The following is a 21,347-nucleotide window of genomic DNA, read 5'->3' as shown; positions in this document are numbered from 1 at the left end:
CAGAAAACCAATGTCTATTACTTAAATTTTGTCTTTCATATTTTGCTAAGAAGCTTTGGTTTGATTGTATCTCAAAAGTTTTTTCTTTTTTAAGTAATCAGACCATGACTCTGTGTATGTGTGTGCATGTGTATGTAAATTTCATGTATCTGTATTTTAGGATAATGTGATGAGACAGAATGTTGTATGCCCCATCTATGTCATTTAGCTTATATGTAGATTCACAGAATTAAAGGACTTTGGAGCAGGAAATACCTTAGAGATTCTCTTATACTTGCATTTTAGGGATGAGAAAGTTGTGTTCTTAAGAAGTCAAGGGGCTTGCCCAAGATTCCAAACTAAGGTGGTAGAGCTTAAAGTTATGACTTTTTCTCTTTTCATTAACCATGTTATTTTGCTCTGGAAAAGGTGTCCTATCAAATGAGAATATAATAAAATGTTTGGTGTAGATCTGTCATCCTTTGTTTTCTTAGTTTTGTTTTCTCCTTTAGCCTGTATCCTCCAACACAGAGTAACATCCAATGTGACTGAGAGGGTCAGTGGTATCAGGTTTTATCTCCTCTTCAACAAGAGATGAACCCTTCACTAAGGCCTGTAACGAGCATCCCAAGATCTGTTATTTTAATCTGCCATTTCAAATTTATTTACACAGTTCACTTATGTCACTTCTAAAGTGTAGAGATGGTGCTTATTATAGTTTAGATTGCAGTATAATTTGAACACATCAAGAAACGTATTTCACTCTTGGAACAGGGAATGATCAACATTTACCACAACGAGTCTCCGTTATGGGCCTAAGAGTTTCTGCTAGGATGTCTCTGAAGATCAATATTATTAAATCACACATTTTCCCATTGTTTGACTTCCCGAATCCCAGACAGAGCCCTTATTGATTTTACTTGACAACTTTTTCCCCCACTGTTTGTTTCTTGTGCTTTCTCTACCCATCGGATGTTGATCAAACAGCGACTTTTATCTTACTATGAGGGAGCTATTCAGCCTACAGCTGCTTCTATGGCTGTCACTCAATGAAGGCCCACAGGCCTCCTGGGCAAATGTGCCAGCTCCCAGCTCCTTTCCAAGAAAAAAATCCTGCCTCGCTCAAAAGTGGCCACATAAATTGGCTCAGAACAGCATTCTTCCTGGAGAGAAGTCCAGAGACACATTTTCTCTTATCAATAGAACAATGCAGTCAAGGATGTATCCCTTCCTAACTCTGTAATGAAAAGGATTCTTGGCATAGATATGAAGGAAATTGTGCGAAACTATGATCTATAACAACATGAGAATGTGAAATTTTAAACTCTAAGAATTTGAAGGAAATTTAGTGGTCATCTGCTTCACCGCAAATGAACTGCAACTTGGCAAAATAAAGACAAAATGGTACATTTGAAGAATTAGTTGAAGAAAAAAAGGAGAAAAAGTCCTCTATTGGAATTACGTAATACCTAGAAAGTACTAACCATGAAATCAAATATTGATCTTCTAAAGATGCAGCAGCAGTCCATAGTACGCGGACTGCTTACTATGAGAAGGAAGCACGCACTAAAAATAGGAGAGGGTATCCTTTTATGATCTACAGCAGGGGTCAGTAAACTTTTTCTGTAAAGGGCCAGAGAGTAAATATTGTCAGATTTACAGACCGAAGGTTCTCCGTTGCAACTACTTAACTCTGCTGCTGCAGCGTGAAAGAAGCCACAGACAATACATTAAAAAATGGGTGTGTTCCAATAAAACTTTACTTACAAAAACAGGCAGCAGGAGGAATTTGTCCCACAGGTTGTAGTTTGTTGACTCCTGATCTACAGGAAATAGACAGTTTTGGTTTTACTGACTAGATAGATAGACAAACAGACAAAGAAAGGTTATCTGATGGAAGATAATCAACTATCCATTTTTACTTAGGACTGTCTTCTATTCTAAATGTCCTGTCTTCTTTTTTTGCATTAACATATCTTTTTCTATGAAATAATGGTGAGACCAATGGCAAAATTTTGTTTAATGTGTGTGTGTGTATGTATATGTGTATATATATAATATATACATATTTACACTAAACAAAATTTTATAATTTTAATGTATATATATGCTACATATCATGTATACATACACATTAAATAAAATTTTGCCATTTGGTCTCACCATTATTTCATTAAAATGTATCTCTATAAACATTAACCAAAATTTTATAATTTTAATGTATATGTGATATATAGTATATTATACATACACATTAAACCAAATTTTGCCATTTGGTCTCACTTGCATTTCATAACAAAAGATACGTTAATGTGAAAAAAAACAGACAGGGCATACATTTAGAATAAGGCAGTGCTATGTAAAAATGGATAGTTGATTTTATATATATATATATATATATATATATATATATATATATATATATATATATCTCCTATTGGTTTTGTTTCTCTGGAGAACCCTGACAAATACACTGGTCTATAAATAAAACACTATGATAACAATCATTAGTGACTTCTCTTACTCAGTTTCATAAGTGCCAGAGTTCACTTAGGCAGCATTCCTGAAAAGAGATTATACAGTCTTTATTACTATTCCAGTAATAGGGAATTTACTACCTAATAGGGTCTCAATTTGATTTTACAATAGCTCTCATTGTTGAAAATTGTTCCAGCAAATCTTAGCCATTTTAAGATGAACATCATTCTATAATAGTAAACCCATAAACCAGAAATTCTAATTCTATCATTAGCACCTGAAGTAGTCAGTACTTCACACCCTGTGTCCTCCTGTTAGTGATGGTTAATAGCTTGGGATCTGGGGTCTATTAAAATTGAGTGTGAATTCTGACTCTAAAATATGTTAGTCCTTGGGAAAATTACTAAATGCTGAGTCCCAGTTTCTGGAGCCCAAAAATGCAGGGGCTGGCCCCATGGTCTGGTGGTTGAGTTTGGCGTGCTCTGCTTTGGCGGCACAGATTCGTGGGTTTGGATCGCAGGCACAGACCTACACCACTCGTCAGCCATGCTCTGGTGGCAACCTACATACACAATAGGGGAAGATTGGCACAGATGTTAGCTTAGGACTTATCTTCCTCAGCAAAAAAAAAAAAAAAGCAAATACCACCTAAAATATAGGGACTTTGTTGACGTTAATTAAGAAAATTAATATAAATTGCCTGGCAAATAATAAATGCTCACAAAAGGATAGTGTTGATGTCATTATTACTGCCAGTGGTAGTGGAAGAAGAGATCAAATCATTACCCAAAGTCACCAGGAATATAGTCATTCAAAAATATTTTTAGGCCCCTACCCTATTACAAGCACAATGAAGATCAGGATAGAAGTGGATTCAGCTCTTGTGGATCTTATACCAGAGCAGAGATAAAAGATGGTCCTATCTACACCCACATGAATCCTCAAAAGTGCGTCATGGTCAGTAGGTTTGCTAAATCCCAGGAGTCTTTTGCCCATGTCTGAATACTTCTAGAATGATAATACACATCTCTGTTAGGAATCATAGAGCTACATACTGCCCTTTATCATTCACGATAGGGAATCAATACAAATATGGTCCTCTGCCTGTGGATAAATTCCTGCTCTGATTTTCTAGTGACTATACATATATGTATATAATATATATAATATCCTTCTTTGTATTCTGAGGAATATATATATATATATACCCTTTGTATTCTGAGGATGGGTTGCAGCTATATATTTAGTGGGTCCATACCACCTTTCACGGGTAGATTTCAAATTTGTGAATGTTTTAAAAATATAAATGAAAGAATAATTTAAAAATAATGAAATTGAAAGAGTATGTATAAGAAAATTGATGTTGAAAGACAATCTGAATTGCATATCTTAATCTAAGCATGTTTGATGTTTAGTCTAGACATCATGATTAAAGATGATTATGTCAGGGCCTTAACAAGCTCAACATGTGTCCCTCTTTGCTTAAGTGGGGTTTGGAGAAATCATATTCTATGCAACCCCCTCACATCTGATTACCCCACCATCTGTAGGAAGAAATCCTAGAGAGGCTAAATTTGCATACCGAAACCAAGTAAAGGTTGTGATCCAATTCCATTACCAAACCACCGAAGTCAGAATTTTAATTCCACTTTAACCCTTTTAGATTACAGTCCTAGGCTGTGCATGAACTCTATGTATCACAGAAGCAACATTTGAGAGATGCAACACAAATTTAAGAATCTAACAAATGCATCAAGCATACCATATAAAAATGTTTTTTTTTTTTGATTATAGGCTCGAATTGTACTTATTTTCTTAATCAGAGTGAGCTAGTATACCTAATACAAATCAGATTCAAGAGGTGTGTGGATAGAAGGATTTTTTTTTTTTTTTCTATCTGGAAACTACATTAAATCACTTTCTTCCTTCCTCCTAATTTAACTCTGTGGATCCAACATATGCTTTGTAACATTTCAGAATGGTGCTAGGAGCAGCTGGTGATACGTGATGGCTGCAGAGCAAGAAAACACCTGGAAGGAGAAAGGCTGGCTTTTTCAAAGACTGCACCTCCTGTTACAGGCCACAAGGAAGGGAAAAGGATGGGGATTCCTTTGAGCAATAAATTGCCAGGTGACATTTCCAGGCTGGTGCCAGTCAGGGCAGCAGATGCCTGGGGTGATGAATTGGGCATAAAGCACACACAATTTCAGGGCTAAGCAATGGAACAGAACTAAGAGACTGAGCATGTTATCAAAAAGATGAGAATGGAAGATTTCCTGAAAGAGCTGGAGCTGAGGAACTTTGTGTTCCTCATAAGTGACAGCAATGTTCCAATGACAGAGCTGAGGAAAGGGAGCTTGTGAGCAGCACACAGCACACTCCTGAGAGTCTGCAGCTGTTACGCACCCTGTAGTGGTCAAACAGAAGCCTCTACATTGTGGGTTTAAGGACAAAACCTAAAAGAGAAGAGGACATCACTTTTATAATTGCTACTAGTACTGTTTTGTTTTATGATCTATTGGAGTTTAAATATTCTTCAATTATTATTGTTTATGGTCCTTTTAACATAAATGCATTTGTGAAATAAAAAAAAAATTCCTCCTTTAAGTTGGAGGAGGCAGCATAGATGAACAAAATTAGCCATGTACTGATAATTGTCGAAGCCAGATGATAGTACACTGGGTTTGTTATATTATTCTCCTTCTCTTAAAGAAGCATCCCTCTCTTGAACCTGACATAACAGTCCAGCAAACATCCCATTTCTTTTCTCCCATCACCACAAAATTTCTTGAAAGAGACAAGCTTTCTCCGCTTGTTCTCCACTCCCGACTTGCATTTCCTATTTAACCCACCCAGTCTGGCTTTGGTTCCCACAGAGTCACTGAAATGGCTTTTATCAAGGTCAAAAATGATTTCGATATTGCCAAACCCAATAGACACTTTTCTGTATGTATCTGATTCTACCTCTTATCACATTTCAGTTCATTAGATCTCTTTCTAATTATTAAAACAATCTCTCTGAGCTCTACTTACTCTCCTAGGTCTTCATCTGTCACCCCAGCAACTCTTTCTAAGTCTCTTTTGCTCTCTGGTCTTCCAAATACTCAGACATTAGCCATGGAACTTTCTTCTGTCTGTCTATCTTGCCTTTTTAGGACAGACTTCAACTCATGACTCCAAGTCTCATTTCTTGTCCTGGCCTCTTCCTTGAGATCAAGCCTCATAGATCCAGTTATTCACTGACATTTCCATTTGTATGTCTAATATTCCTTATAACTTAACATGATCAAAATAGAAATCTTGATTTTTCCTCAAAATACACTTCTCTCCTGGTTTGCCTCATCTCAGTTAATGACGTACCCATTCGCCAAGTTGATGAAGCCAGAAAGCTAAAAGGAATTCCCTGTCTCCCATCTCTCAGAGTCTTTGGTTTTGCCTGTATAATATGGGATTCACTCACTCCTCTTCATCTCCACTGCCATCACTCTTGTTGTAGTCAACATCATCTCTCACCTCACCTACAGTTGTTTCCTAAATGGCCTCCCTGCCTTGGCTTCAGGCTCCCTACAACTCATTCCCTACATAGCACCAAAAACTTCTTCTACATATTAAGATGAAATCATGTCACTCCTGTGCTCAAAACTCCCCATGGCTTCCTTTTGTATTAAGGAAAAATAAAAAAAAGTCTAATGTCTTCATCATGGCCTACAATCCCAAGTTGATCTGACCACCCTCAGCTAATCTTCCCCAATCTCACCTTAAGCCATTCTTCCCCTTTTATCAGCTTGTTCCAGGCCCACTGACTTCAGCTTTAGAACACACCACCTTCTTTCCTGCCTCCAAGCATTTACAAATGCTGTGCTCTCCACTGGAAAGGCACAGCACTGCTTCACACAGCAGCCTCCCTTCCTTCAACTTCAAGGCTCAGTTTAGAAGGTAACTTCTCAGAGATACCTTATTGCTGTATGCATAGTCTTTAGTTAACGTGTCATTGTTTCCCTCTTCGCCTATGTCTCTTCCAACAAGACTGTAAACTCTTTGAAGGTAGTAGTTGTATTTTTTCCTCTTATATTTGTATACTCAAAGTTTAGCAAACTGTTTGACACAAAAGTGTTCAATAGATGATTTCTGAAGAAAATAGATATAAAACAAGTATTCATAATATAACCATTATATAATGAGTTAGGGATATTTTACTTAAGCAATCTATTTTTGCAAAATGTGTAAGACAGATTGAATGCAAATACATTTAAACCCCAAATGTACTTGTACTATGATGAAATTAAGAGTCTCTCTGCTTTTTTAACACATGAGAGATATCCAAGAAAAATTTACCCTAGCAATAAGATTTATTGATCACTCCAGACAGCCCAATCTAGTGGAAATAGTCAGGAGCTGGCTAGGAAGAGTGGTTCGTTTCCCATTTGTTGCCTGCTGATCACTTTTCAGTCTGCTACCGTCTATCGTTGCTTATGTGTGAAAATTTAAAGAGTGCCAATTAAGACCTTATTTGAAAAGTAAATATTCCTTTATACCTATCACATTTGAATAAACCAATCTGTAGGTTAACTGTATACTTGAGGTTTGTATATTAAATGAATAGCAATGCTTATACACTTTTTCCAAAAATCAATTAAATGCCTCCCAAAAAACCATCAGGCCTTTACTGAGTCAAACGCAGGGTTGAGAAGCCATTTTATCTTACAGACGTGTGTTGAAAATCCATAATTATTCCCTGTCATGTCACAAAAGGAAAAATGGAATATACTTCCATGAAATCCCCGGTTGTAATCAACTCTGCCGAGAGTCTCGCTCTGAGAGCCCTCTCCTTCTCTCACCTGGTTCTTTTGTCCTGTAATTGAATAGAATTTGCTCCTCGCCCCATTCCTTCCAGACAGCTTCTCATTTGAGGGCTCTGAAGATGTATTACACTAATATATGGTCAGAATGACAATGCTATGATGATGCATGGGTATAATACATCTTCAGAGCATCGGCACTGTCCAGAAACAATGCAGCTGGTACTGGATTAAATTCAAACCTAATGCAAAAGGAAACGTGAAAAAAAAACTGGCTAACAAGGAAGATGAAAAAAAACCCTAAATAAAAAAAGTTATTTTAATGAACTCCATAATCCTGTACACTTTGAAGACAAGTTTTCAAGACTTTAGTATGGTTTATTATTAATTTGCAAATTTGTCCAAGAATATACTCTATACATTTCTGAAGATTACAATAAAACATAGCCTTAGACAAAAAAATACACAATAAATCTAGTTTTTTAAGTCTCAGTCTCTCAGGCAAAGTTTACATACAAAGTTTACATGCAGTAAATGTTGCATTTTGCCTCTTGTGTCAGTCTGGCAAAATTAGTCTCTCAACATTTCTTGAGACATATTCATTATGCATTATACTAGCAGACATTTCCTTAATGTTGATCCTCTTCCCTTAGGACAAAATTCCCGTTGTAACATTTTCATAGAGGGTGAAAGTACCGTCTTCTGATAAAAAATATTCATAAAATTTTTGGAATCTTAAACAGCCTGAAATGGGGTTTCACATTGGGTTAAACTAGGATTAGAGAATTTATAGATGATGATAATAATAGTAATAATAAACAGAAAAAGAGGGCACCGTTATTCATGGTCTCCTGGTCACAGCATCCTTTGCACCCTTTATCTTGGCATTGTTTAGGTGAGGAACCACACAGAAGTCTCAGAGAGACTTGCTCCTTATTGTGTGGGCAGCCCCTCAGAAATATACAGCTATGTGAAAGACTCTTTTCTTTTGTTATTTATATAGATTTTTTTTCCTACAGCACAGAATGAAACTAAAGAAAACAAATGTGTCCTTCCTCCAATACATTGTGTTTTTGTCCTCCCCTCTCATCACCCACCATTTACTAGAATCCCAATAAATAATTCAAACCTGTTTCTACAAGTCCTTCTGGTAGTAACAATTCATAAACATTCACTAAACAATCCTTCTTCTATTTTCTATGTAGAAACAACTAAATACAAAATAATATCTCACTAGTTTAGAAATGTAATCATTACATTGCATTTATCTGATTTTTATTACATAAGAACAAGGTATTTATCATCATTTATCATCGCCATTTTTTGTTATCTGCGCTCAAGCAACTTTTATGTCAAGATAAACTGTAAGAAAAATTTTAATAATAATAGCTAAGAATTTGGAACTCAATTTCGCCTGGGTATTCTTTAAACTCTTAACTTGTAATATTTTCTTCATATAGCAGTCTTGAGATATTATTATTATTATTATTATTATCACCTCATTTTGCATATGAAGAAACTGAGGCACAGAGAGTTTAAGAAATTTGCTCAGGTTAACACATGCGGTGAAAGGCAGAGTAGGGATTCGAAACCAAGTACTAACTATGTTCTTTTAAGCGCTATGCTATGTTGCCTTGTTTAATAGGAGTTTGATAATTACATATAAAAATGTTATTAGCTTTTTCTATAACCTCTTTGGGGAATGATCTGTTCAGAAAGGTTATAAATGAAAGTAATTATTAGGCATATTAATTTTTAAAACATTAATCAGTTATTATAAATCTATCAAGCATGTAAAGACTTTATAGTATTCTAGAATATTGTGTTAACAGCTATTTATTGAGTGCTGATATGTAGGTATATTTGCCTGAATCATGGATCTTAAAGAGATAGCACACTAAAAGTGAGAGAAATAAAAAGTATTCATCATCATTTTATTGATCTATAATCCAAGATTACTAAAATCATTCTAATTTTTCACCAGCGATGATTATTCTTAATTATGGTTAAGTTAATCAAGAAAAATACAATTTTAAAACAAGCTGGAGTATAATTAAAATTCAATAGCAATATACTCATTTTGAGCAAAGAAAAATAGATTTAGTGCTTTTTTATACCAGAGGTCATAACCCCTTTAACAATAATTTATTGTAAGCCAACTGTATGCTCTTGCTTATAATTGTCAAGGACACTTTGGGTCTTGATTTCAAAAGAAATCATTCCCAACATATTTTCTTTTTCTTACTTATATATATTTTAGTAATAATCCAGGAACAGCACTAAAATTCTAGTAGACCATGTTTGTGCAAAAATGTAGCCTTGATGGATGTGATCTTACTTTATGGGAAAGAAAAATCAAAAAAAGTGTATCTTCATTGACCATCAGGGGTCAAATAATCAGTACAACCTGCATTCTTATGAACAGTATGCTCTTTTCCTCATGAATGTGGTATATGAAGCCATAATACTTCACATGTAAACCAGTTAACATATGCTAACCTAACACATGTTACAACGGTGCCTGGGACATACTAAGTGCCCAATAAGTAATACTTAATATAAGTTTTATTGGGCTCATTTATACTTTCACAGTACCTACTCATGCTCTTTCTGGATCCTCATAGGATCTATTTCAATATTATGAAAGCAATTTTTACCCATGGAAAGCATGAATTAGCATGAAATTTACAACCAAAGTAAAAGCTGCATTTTCTAAGATGATAACCCTTAAACAAGCCCCTAACTTCTTTAGGCGTAACCATTTATATAACACCTTTCCGTAATACATGTATTGCAACATTGAAATCACTCAGGAAAAAGGCTCTAGAAAAATCTACTTCCTAAAATATAAACAGTCTAATGCCAACAATTATCCCAAAATTTAGTCCACTAAGGGGAGACATAATCTAGAGTGGTTTTTTTCTAATGCCCAGTTCTCTCAGAAAATCAAGTTCCATAAGGGAAAAAAAAAAAGAGATCTTGTATGAAATGCTTTGATATGCTCGATGGATTCCTGTTTTCTGTTTTACATGGGTAAGCACTTTCCTCTGCGAATAGTGAATTATTTTTTATATTGATTCCTCATATCATCAGGCCCATTGTTTAGCCTTATATGTGTCTTAAAATACTGAAAACTTTCTTGCTTTTTATTTTCAAATAATAGTCATTAACAGTTCTGAATACAAACAATTCCGCACAGCCCACCATTAACTAGATAGAAGTAGAGAGGACTTCAGAAACAGACAAATGAAAGTTAAAATTATAAAGAGAACTCTCAGAACACAGAGGAAATTTTAACTGCATCTATAAACTATCGGTGTGCAATCTTATGGTAAAAGTTTAAGTTGCCATCATTATGTAGATTCATTCATTATATAATTATCCCTTATGTAAAGCCATTATGGAAATTCACAAAAGCTCCACATACACTACAACTCTACAATGGAGATAGAACCATAATCTGTAATCTGAAAATCTGGTGTTGTTGAAATGTCATCGGCATCAATTGCTGGTTTTACTGAATTTTTTCTTCCTAGCATTAAAGAGCAAAGTGCAGTGTCAGGATTGCAAACCTGAAAAAAGACTTAAAGATTCACAGTGTTCGGGTGACAGGCTGCCAGCTTGCAAGAAGTACACAGAGCCTCTTCATCATGTCACCCTTGGTGCTGGGCCAGCACTCAAACATTTCAAAGAAGACTTTGTTTCACAAAATGGGAATGACAATGAAATCAAGAGCACTAATAGGGAAAGTAACACTTTCTAGTTTGTACCTGTGATGACTTGAACTATTTTCAGAATTATTTTAAACAACAGTCAGTAGTGTACATGGTTTTTAGATAATAATTTGCATTTTTTACAGTCTTCTATTTTTTCTGATAATTAGTAATTAGCGTTTTCTGTCTTAAGATTGTATTTAATTTTCTTGAAAGATTATAAAAGCTTTAATGAGCTAAACCTGTATGTCTTGTAGCTGGGAAACAAAATTTAAAACCCAAACCTCTTTTAAAATATCTAATGTAGGGGTCAGCAAACCTCTTCTTAAAAGATCAGATAGTATATAGTTTAGGTTGTGGGCCATATGGTTTCTATTACAACTAGTTAACTCTACCATTGCAGTAAGAAAGGAGTCATAGACAATTAGTAAAGTTCTGAGCGTGGCTGTGTTCCAATAACCACCACAAAATCTTCATTAACAAAAACAGAACATGGTCTAATGAATACTTGACTCTGTTTACTCTGTTAATCCTAAAACAGCTTTCATTTAACAATCTCAAAGTCCTTAAAAATCTCTTAGTTTAGAAAAATCTGTTGTATTCTTGATTGACAGTTTATGTTATTTAACTTATAGCTTAGGTAAACCCATAGCAATACTTATGGAAAGCATGAAAAATACTGCTTCTTATTTTTCAAGGCTTCTATACTTTGATCCACGCAATTTCCAAATACTGCCTTAAGGTCATTTTAAGGCTACTCGCATGTTAAATAATGACTGATATGTTTTATTAAACTCAGTATTCTATCCCAAACAAAAATGTCCTTCAGGAATGAAGGCAAAATCAAGACATGCTCAGATGAAGACTTATACTAAGAGAATTTGTCTCCAGTGGACCTACCATAAGAGAATGGCTAAAGGAAGCTTTCTAAATAGAAACAAAACAATAAAAAAAGGAATCTTAGAACATCTGGAAGGAAGAAAGAACAATGGTAAAAGTCAAAAGAGAGATAAACACAAAATACTTTCCTTCTCTTGAGTTTTCTAATATACATTTGAGAGCTGAAACAAAAAGTGTACCACTGTCTGAGGTAGTTCTCATGTATGTAGAGAAAATATTTAAGATAAGTATATTATGAAAGTGGAAGAGTAAATGGAGGTAAGGTTTCTATACTTCACTGAAACTAGTAAAATACAGATACCTTTAGCCCATGATAAATTATGTATATATTATGCTATACATAGAGAAACTGCTAAAAATCCTATGTAAAGAGACACACTCAAAAACACTATAAATAAAACAAAGTGGAATTCTAAAGAATGCTCAAGTAACCAACAGAAAGGTAGGAAAAAGAAAACAGAGAAACAAAAAACAAAGGGAACAAACAGAAAACAAGAAATAAGATGTTAGACATAAGCCCTAACAAATCAATAATTAAATTAAATGTAAATGGTCTAAATATACCAATCAAAATACAAAGGTTGTTAGAGTGGATTAAAAAAATGACTCATCTATACGGTGTCTACAAAAAAACTCACTTAAAATATAACAACATATGTAGGTTGAAAGCAAAAGTATGGAGGAAAAAAGCAAGATTGTTCATAGCAGCTTTATTTGTTATAGCCAAAAACTGGGAACAACCAAAACATTCTACAATACATTTATGGTTAAACAAATTGTGGTACATTCATATCACAAGATATTACTCAGCAATAAAAAAGGAACAAACTACTGATACATGCTACAATTTGGATAAATCTCAAGACCACTAGGGTGAGTGAAAAGGCCAATTTCAAAAGGTCACACACTGCATGATTCCATTTACATAACATTCTATAAATGACAAAATTATAGAGATGGAAAACAGAGTAGTGGTTGTCAGGGGTTAGGGATAGTGCATGTGGAAAGAGTGGATGTGACTATAAAGGCATGGCATAAGGTAAATCTTTGCGTTGAGGTAATAGTCCTGTATCTTGATCATGGTGGTGGCTCCATGAATCAACTCATGTGATAAAATGATGTAGAACTATATGCATGCATTGCATTAATGTCCATTTCCTAGTTTTGTTGTCATACTACAGTTACATATGATGTAACTAATGGGAGAAACTGGGTAAAGAGTACATGAAAGCTCTCTGTACTAACTTTGCAACTTCCTGTGAGCCTACAATTATTTCAAAGTAAAAAAAAAAATTCATATTCATTTGGGGCAATTTATTTAAACACTCTGAGTACCATGTTCCTCTGCACAATGATGATAACAATATCCACCTCACAATCTAGTCTTGAGGCTTAAACAACACAATGTGCAAGTACCTCCCATTTTGCCTAGAGTGTAGAAAGTAATGGATAAATGTTAGTTGAACCATGTTAGCTAAAATTGCTTCGGTGCAAGCTGCTTTTTATGTTAATAGAGTTAAGGTTCTGAACCCAATTCAACTGTAGTGGGGGGTTTCCCACACCACCAAGCAATTATCTGACACTCACTGGGTGCCCTACAATTCAACTCAGTTATGACACTACCCAGAGATAGCATTAGATTCCATAGGTTAAGGGCTCAGTCCCACATGACTGTTACCCCCTCCAACTTCAGACACCAGTAGCAAGCCCTGATTATCAACTGTGCTTCTAATCAACCAACAATAGATTGGAGGGTCCAACAACCTCCTCCTTGGCTTTGATTAATTTGCTAGAGTGGCTCACAAAACTCAGAGAAACATTTTATTTACTAGATTATTAGTTTATTATAAAAGGATACAACTCAGGAATAGTTAGATGGAAGAGATGCATAGGGCAAAGTACAGGGAAGGGGTGCAGAGTTTCCAAGCCCTCTCAGAGTGTGCCAGTCTCCCGGAATCTCCATGTGTTCACCAATGCAGAAGCTCTCCAAACCCTGTCCTTTGGGTTATTATAGAGGCCTCATTACATAGGCATGATTAAATCATTGGCCATTGGCTATTGATTCAATCTCCAGCCCATCTTCCCTCCCCAGAGGTTAGGGGGATGGGACTCAAAAGCCCAATCCTCTAATCACAGGGTTGGTTCTCTTTGCAACCAGCCCCCACCCTTAGGTGTGGGCCCCAAATCACCTCATTAACATAACAAAAGATACATTTATCATTGTCATCACAGGAAATTCCAAGGGTTTTAGGAACTTGGTGCCAGAAATGGGATGAAGACCAAATATATATTTCTTCCATATTGAAGTCATAAGGAAAATAAAGGGCTGATTCATATTTAGTATTATGTGTGTGTTTATATTAGGAGGACAGAGGTAGTGGGGAAATATCAGAAAGGAAATACTTGCTTGTGTCACTACCATGTTATCTCTTCAAATTGTGATTTCCAGTTATGAGGAGTCATGTGGGAAGCAAGGACAGAGAGCAGCATCCATTAACTCTGCAATACTTGTGGGGCCGCTGCATTGTGCCAGGCCCTGCGCTAAGCCATGGGGTACAAACATGAATAGACACTGTTTCCAGACAGAAGGAGTCCCCTGTCCCACGAGACCAGAGACGAATAAAGCCGATGACTACAATTCAGAGAATTACGTCCACACAAATGATGGCACAAGGTACTATGCAACCATGGAAGAAGAAGCACCTGCTTTTTCCTGGGATGCTTAGGAACAGTTTCCTAAAAAGCTGAAGGCTGAATAGGAGTTTCTCAATTGTTTAAAGAGACAAAGGATATTCTTAATAGAAGAAACAACATGTATAAAAGTAGAGAAACCAAATTTCCACTTTGAATAACTGGAAGTAAGAGTTTTGTCTCCACATCTAAGTTCTTCACTTCTCATTTGCTCTTTAATCCTCCACAATTGGGTTTCTGGTCCATTAATGTCACTGAATTGCCATAATGATCAGCAAACTACCTACCCGAAGGTAATTATTCAGATCTTATCTTACTTGACCCAATTGACATTGTTCACCACTTACTGCTCCAGGAAGCTTTTTCGTGTTTTGGCTTCTTGAAATCATGGTTTTCTGGTTCTATTCCTACATCTCAGATCACTTGCTTGTGGTCTCCTTTATAAGTGCTCAATATTGTTGATTAAACAAAAGTGATCAGTGTCAAGGGATTGATTTCAGAAAAGAGCAACTTGAGCCCATCTAAATGTGAACAGGATGGAGTCAATAGAGAGCAAGAGATTAAAGATGCAGGGAGAAAGAGGATATTGAGTGGAATGAGGACCTAGCAATGGGAAGGGATGGATGCAGTCCAAGAACCTAACAGGACAAAGGCTACTTAACTGAACAGTCTTTATCTTTGTTAGGCAATAGTCTTAATTCCTATGGATAATTAGGGTGACAATGTCCTGCCAAAAGGCACTAAGCATATGGAAATTAGACAAAAAAGAATTTGAGACTTACAGCCTGGTGTTTATGTTCATATTTTAGCTTCAGAGCCAAAAGAATATCTTTGTCAGCTAATAAACACCAGCAGAGTAGAGTGAGAACATCTCTGGAGATTCCAGATATCAAAGAATAGGAATGAACTAGGGAACAGAGATTAAGATAAACAGCAATGAATAATAAGTGGAAATTTTACAGAAGTGTTCCAAATGCCTCCACATTTGTCATCTGTAATCTATTGTTTTAAAATTTATCTTTTAACTTTTCCTATGTTTTTCTTCTGACTGGATCTACATTTATCAATACAATGATGTGTGATTAAGAATTTCATTTTGTCTTTATATTCCTATGTTTTTCTTCTGACTGGATCTACATTTATCAATACAATGATGTGTGATTAAGAATTTCATTTTGTCTTTATATTCAAAATCAGATGCCTTGTGTAAACTTAATGTTCTTTAGAAGTTTTAAGTGAGTTTTAGCATCAGGACACCCTCATTTGAGAGTAGCTATGTGAATTGCATTCAAAAGCTGTAAATACACCCCTCAATTTCAGAAACAGGGCTGGAGATTCTATTTGGTCAAAAATTCAAACATATTTCAATAGTAAATTAATAGCTAATATTATGTAATATTTACTGTAAGTCATGAACTCTGTTCAATTTAATTCTCATAACAATTCTGTGAATTGGGCACAATTAGTATCGTCATTTTATATTTGAAGTTTAAAGGAGTTTACAATTTTGTCTACGATCTTATAGTTTGTATGAGGAAGAACTGGCTCTCGAACCCAATTCTGAGTGACATCAAAGTTCACAATCTTAATCACTGTGCTATACTGGCACCATCTGATGCCTAAGAAATTACTGGTAGGAATGAAGGGAATCATATACCTTATACTAGGAATTTTGAGAAAATCTTGAACATTTTTAAATAGATAAGGAACCAATCACAGATTAGTTAAAGCAGTAAGATCTCTTGTAAGTTAAGATGTATAAACCTATCTAAATCTCTAGTGATAAAACAACCATCTCCTTATATTTTCCTTGATGTAAACATTTTTTACTATTAATTCTATAAGCCCCTTCTGTATACACACCAGGCTCCAGGCCCTGTTCTAGGCTTGTTAGATAAAACCAAACGAAATATGGTCTATCCCTTGCACCGAAGTTATTTAAGGTCTTGTTGTTATTAGAATAGCATGGGAAGTAGCCTAGACCTCTGAGTCTCTGATAATTTTACTATAAGACAGATCAACAGAGTTATATATTTTAAACCAATAAATAGTGGTCCCAACTTCAAGTGTACAATATCCAATCATTTGAAGTAAAGTGAAATGGTTGATTCCAGAGCTGGGACAGGAATGACGCAAGATGAGCCTGGCATATTTTGTCAGGCCAGAAAGTATGAAAGGGCTAAAAAAAAAATGATGGGGGCATATCACAAGAACACAGGAGTCAGAATGAAGTGACCCCCACTGGCCAAATCAGGGACAATTTGAGCATCAAAATAGTTAAAGACAGTAATGAATCATAAACAATTATAAAAAATTAGAAATCCACGAGTCTCTCTGCTGTAATAAACAGATAAACAAATAAATGAATAACGAATAGGGGAAAGAGAAGTTCTTGTTTATGGTAGAATGCCAAGCGCTAACTGGTAAAAGTAGAAGGATTGCTGAGGCTAGAAAAATCATCATTTTGTAATCATAGTAAAGACTGGTCCACAAAAGTATCACTGATAATGCTAACTCCAAGGGGAAGGTTGACAAGTAGCAGATATTTGCATGTTATGGTCTTAAAATCTCTCCCTACTGCTTACTGGTAGCATGGGGAAGGAAAAGGAACTATACAAGGCAGAAGTCGGAAAACACCTTGACTGGGTAATCAAAATTAACATCAAATGAAGGACAAATGGATATCCTGTGCTTCTGGGTATCATTTCCTAAAAAAGCTACAACTTCATTTATTTAGTCCCAGACGAGCATCACTAGAATCTAATTCCAAGGAAACATGAGTTAAACCCCAAATGAAAACATATCCTATTTAAAAAAAGAGGTGCACGCATTGTTGAAAAATGTCAATGTTCTGTAATGACAAAGAAAGACTAAGGAATTAGTCCCGAGACTAAAGAGGACTAAAGTGATTCGACAACCAAATACAATACTCGGACTCTGTACTAGAGGGAAAAGAATTCTATAAAGGACATTATTGGATCAGTTGACACAATTGGAATATGGACAATAATGGCATAAAAGTATGATACCAATGTTAAATGTACAAAAGTTGAAAACTGAACTGTGGTTATATAGGAAAATGTCCTTATTCTTCAGAAATGTACACTGAAATAACTAGGGAGAAAAGAGCATGACGTATGTAAGTTGTTCTCAAATGATTCAATGAAAAAAATATATATATACATATTTTTTACATACTCTACACACAGCAAATGCTGAAGCAAATGGGAAAAATGGTGAATGAAACTGAGTAAAAGATATGGGGTGTACTTCGTATTACTTCTGTAACAATTTTTAATATAAATTTGAAATTAATTCCCAAATACAGAACAGAAAATATAGAAAGAAATTCTAGTATAAGTGAACACTAAGGAAGCTCATATACCCAGAAATTTCTCAGGAAAGATGTTTTTGGGGAAAGTACACTGAGTTGTTTGAACAAACAAGTGGAATGCCAACTCCAACAGGCTCAGGCGATGTTTGTGATGTGCTGGAACTCTCAACCTCATTTTTCTGCAGATTAGGGAGAGGCTCTGTGGAGCCTTCATCCTGTGACCAGCCATTTTTTATTGATTTTTAAAACCAGACTAGATCATGAATGAGCCAGCAAGAATTACCAAAGGTACTGGTAAAAAAAAATCTAAACAAATCACATATATACAAAAACTAGCCTTTGCTTCTAATATTGACAGGGAGTATATCTGTATTCGTTTTTAACATTAAACATTGTTCACATGGTGATCACTGTTTTGAGGCACATTTTCTTTCCTGATATAGCAAAAGAAATGAGAAGAATATGCAAAATATTGATATTTCATAGGTAAAATATAGACAGATCAATGAAGTTTATAATTTTGCTTTCAAATATAAATATATTTAAATTGAAAGGTAATAGAATTATCAGACATGTGACTTAAAGTAGAAACTCCACAGTGCTGTGCATTTGAATATAGATCATTAACAAATTATAATTTGAAATTATTGGAAGCATTTATAAAAATATCAGCTATGTCTAGCTATTCATTGTACAATAGTTAATATTTACGCGAATTTTACTCATTTGCTCTGTATAGCAGGATCAGAAAAACAAATCTATGCACAGTTTAACTTATAAACTCAATCTGTCTTCTTTTGGCTTCAAGATGTTATCCATTATCGTTATTCTAATAACTTCACTAACCAACATTCATGCTATTTAATTAAACTGAAATGTATCCAAGCACTTAAAAAAGAATATGCATAATAACCAGCACTACAAAACAGGAGAGTTAAGTCCAAAATATTAATCTTAAATTATATGAAGACGGAGATTATGTGCTTCATTCTTACAAAAATGATATTGCCATATCAGATTTAAATCCTTGGAAAGATGATTAAGACTCAGCTGTATATTTGCATATCACCTTTTACTTGTTAAAGCACATTTATGCCTATTATCTTTTTTGAGACTCACAATAGCCAGGGATTTTTATCATTCGATTTTTGGAAAGTAGCAAACTAGCTGAGGGTGACTGGGGTTAAGAGATTTGCACAAGGATTGGCTGAACTGACTAAGAAGGAAGTTGAAAGGACCACGTGTATCCTAACTGCTAGTCCCACGTTTGCCTCACCTACACCCCACAGAGAGTCCTCCACGAAATCAGTGCTCACACACCAGTTTTATGATTCTATAGCTGCTCTAGAGAGTGAAGTGTTGGCAGTCAAGAGCATCCTCATGCTTCAGAAATATTATGGGAGCCATAATGCATATTATATAAGTGTATACTGCTGTTATATTGATTTTTTCTCACATTAATAGTAATACTGAGCATATAATGTGAGTAAGTCTCATTAGACCCAGTGCATAAATGAGGAAACTGAAAGACACTTAAGGATAAGTGATATGAAAGGAAGCATTAGCAGATAAAATAGATGTTCCAACTGTACTCTTTCTACGCCTACATAAAATGTGCCTTTCTGATTCCTTTAAAAGCAATTTCATGACACTAGCCTTGTTGGCTCCATTTCTACCAAAAATATAAAACAAATAAAGTCAAATTTCATTGATCTGAAATGTGTGTGTCTGGGGGGGGGTCTAGTAATTAAAAGTACCACTCTTACTTCCATGATACACTCAAAACCATATAGTACAAATATTTAAATTTTACACAAATTGATGGTCCTGTTAAAGTTCTGGCTGTGAAAACAGACTGTTTTGATGATGATTATCTCCAACTTCCGAAAGTTTACTTAATGTCTTTAGGAGGATGTGCACTGTAGCAGAAACACCAGAAACCTATAAACACGTCGGATTCCTTAATTTTACCTAGCCATGTGATCTTGTATAAGTTACTCAAATTCTTGGGTTTTTAGATCCTTCATCAGTTAAAATTTAATTCTAACTGCCAAATCCTTGATTCTGAACTGCAGGTTGAAATTAGACCCAGCAACCTCATAATTTGTATAATTTCATTCTCCCCTGATTACCTTTGCCGTTCCTGCTGGCCTATTAACATGTGAATACAGATTTAATAAAAGCCTTACACATTTAAATGAAGATATTTCTCTTATGATATTTCCATTCGAGTCTTTTGTCTGTTGATTTGTGATTATCCAGTATACTAAAGTGAAAATAACCTTGACTAGGAATCAAGAGACACAGGTTCTATTCTGGGCTCCGACAGAAAACGTTCATTTAACTTTGGTGAACTACAACGCCTTTAGGTATAAAGAATAAGCGTAAAGATATCCATCCCGCCTACCTTCTGAAAACGATGTAAAAAAATAAGTTGAATCTTGAGTTCTGAACAAGCGAGGTTACAAGAGAATACTGAACAGCACAAACAACACTGATGCATTTCTGCTTTACCTGATGGGGAGATGTGCCGCCAAGAGATGGAAGGCTCTGGTTTCCCAGTGGCCAAACAAGTGAGGGTGACATTGGTTCCTTCATTGATGGTCATATCACTTGAGATGTCATATATCTTCGGAGGAACTGAAATGGCAAAACATGCAGTGGTCAGAAAGAAATATATAAAATTCTGTTGAACTCCATGATATCATGCAATAAAGCTGTGGTGGTGAAATGTACCTATGGCCTACGGTCATCATCTAAAAGATAGATTCTCTAGATCCTCAGGACCCTCCTAGAGATTTTGTTTGTTGGTTGGTTTTATTTACTCTAATTTTTAGATATTAAATATTTCATGATAAATAAAATATTTAATAATTGTTTGAATATTGCTTAAATTAAATTTTTATTGCGAATTCTTTGTGTTAAGTAAACTAGAATATAGCCATCTGTCTGTTCCCGCCATGCATCTTCAGTATAATGATGGTTTTCCTGTTGAAATGATTAAATAAAAATGGAAACCTGGAAGAAACTTAAAATAGCAGAGCAGTTATGCCTACATGCTGATTTAATTGCTAAATGAGATAAAACATATACAGAATTGAGAGGTAAGAATTTCAGAGTCACAAAGGCATTTGGGGCCTCAACTTTCTATCTGCCAAACAGTAGGGCTGGACTTTGTCAGCATTTATGTTCTAAGGAACTGAAGTTCTAAGGGCTGTGAAAGGTGTGTTCACTATGAGTTTTCTTGTCAGTAATGGCTGGAAAACACTGGTTAAAACAGGTTTCTTCACTTCAGGATTTCTTAAAACATTTGCTATAGCCTTTTGCGCTAGAAATCTCCAAGAGTGAAAGGGAAAATATTGTATTGTGTTTTTTCCCCAATTTATTAGATTATGGAAGCTTTTAGTACAGAGCATTTGATGAAATTAGTGATCATGGAATACACTTTGGGAA

At 35.2% G+C, this 21,347-nt stretch overlaps 1 protein-coding gene across 2 annotated transcripts in view; it reads right to left on the bottom strand.

Annotated features, from left to right (window-relative positions):
• The window catches only part of NEGR1 (neuronal growth regulator 1), an 823,575-nt gene that overhangs the window by 323,377 nt on the left and 478,851 nt on the right, over window positions 1-21,347 (bottom strand). For both annotated transcript variants that reach the window (XM_087449002.1, XM_004431502.3), the window contains exon 3: window positions 20,409-20,534. In XM_087449002.1, the coding sequence (XP_087305128.1) occupies window positions 20,409-20,534 (126 nt within the window). The remainder of the gene's footprint in view (window positions 1-20,408; window positions 20,535-21,347) is intronic.

This window comes from Ceratotherium simum, chromosome 2, assembly GCF_057802395.1.
Source record: "Ceratotherium simum simum isolate JZ-2026a chromosome 2, ASM5780239v1, whole genome shotgun sequence".
Lineage (NCBI taxonomy): Eukaryota > Metazoa > Chordata > Mammalia > Perissodactyla > Rhinocerotidae > Ceratotherium > Ceratotherium simum.
Note: the sequence above shows the minus strand (reverse complement) of the source record. Positions and strands in the feature narration are given on the sequence as shown.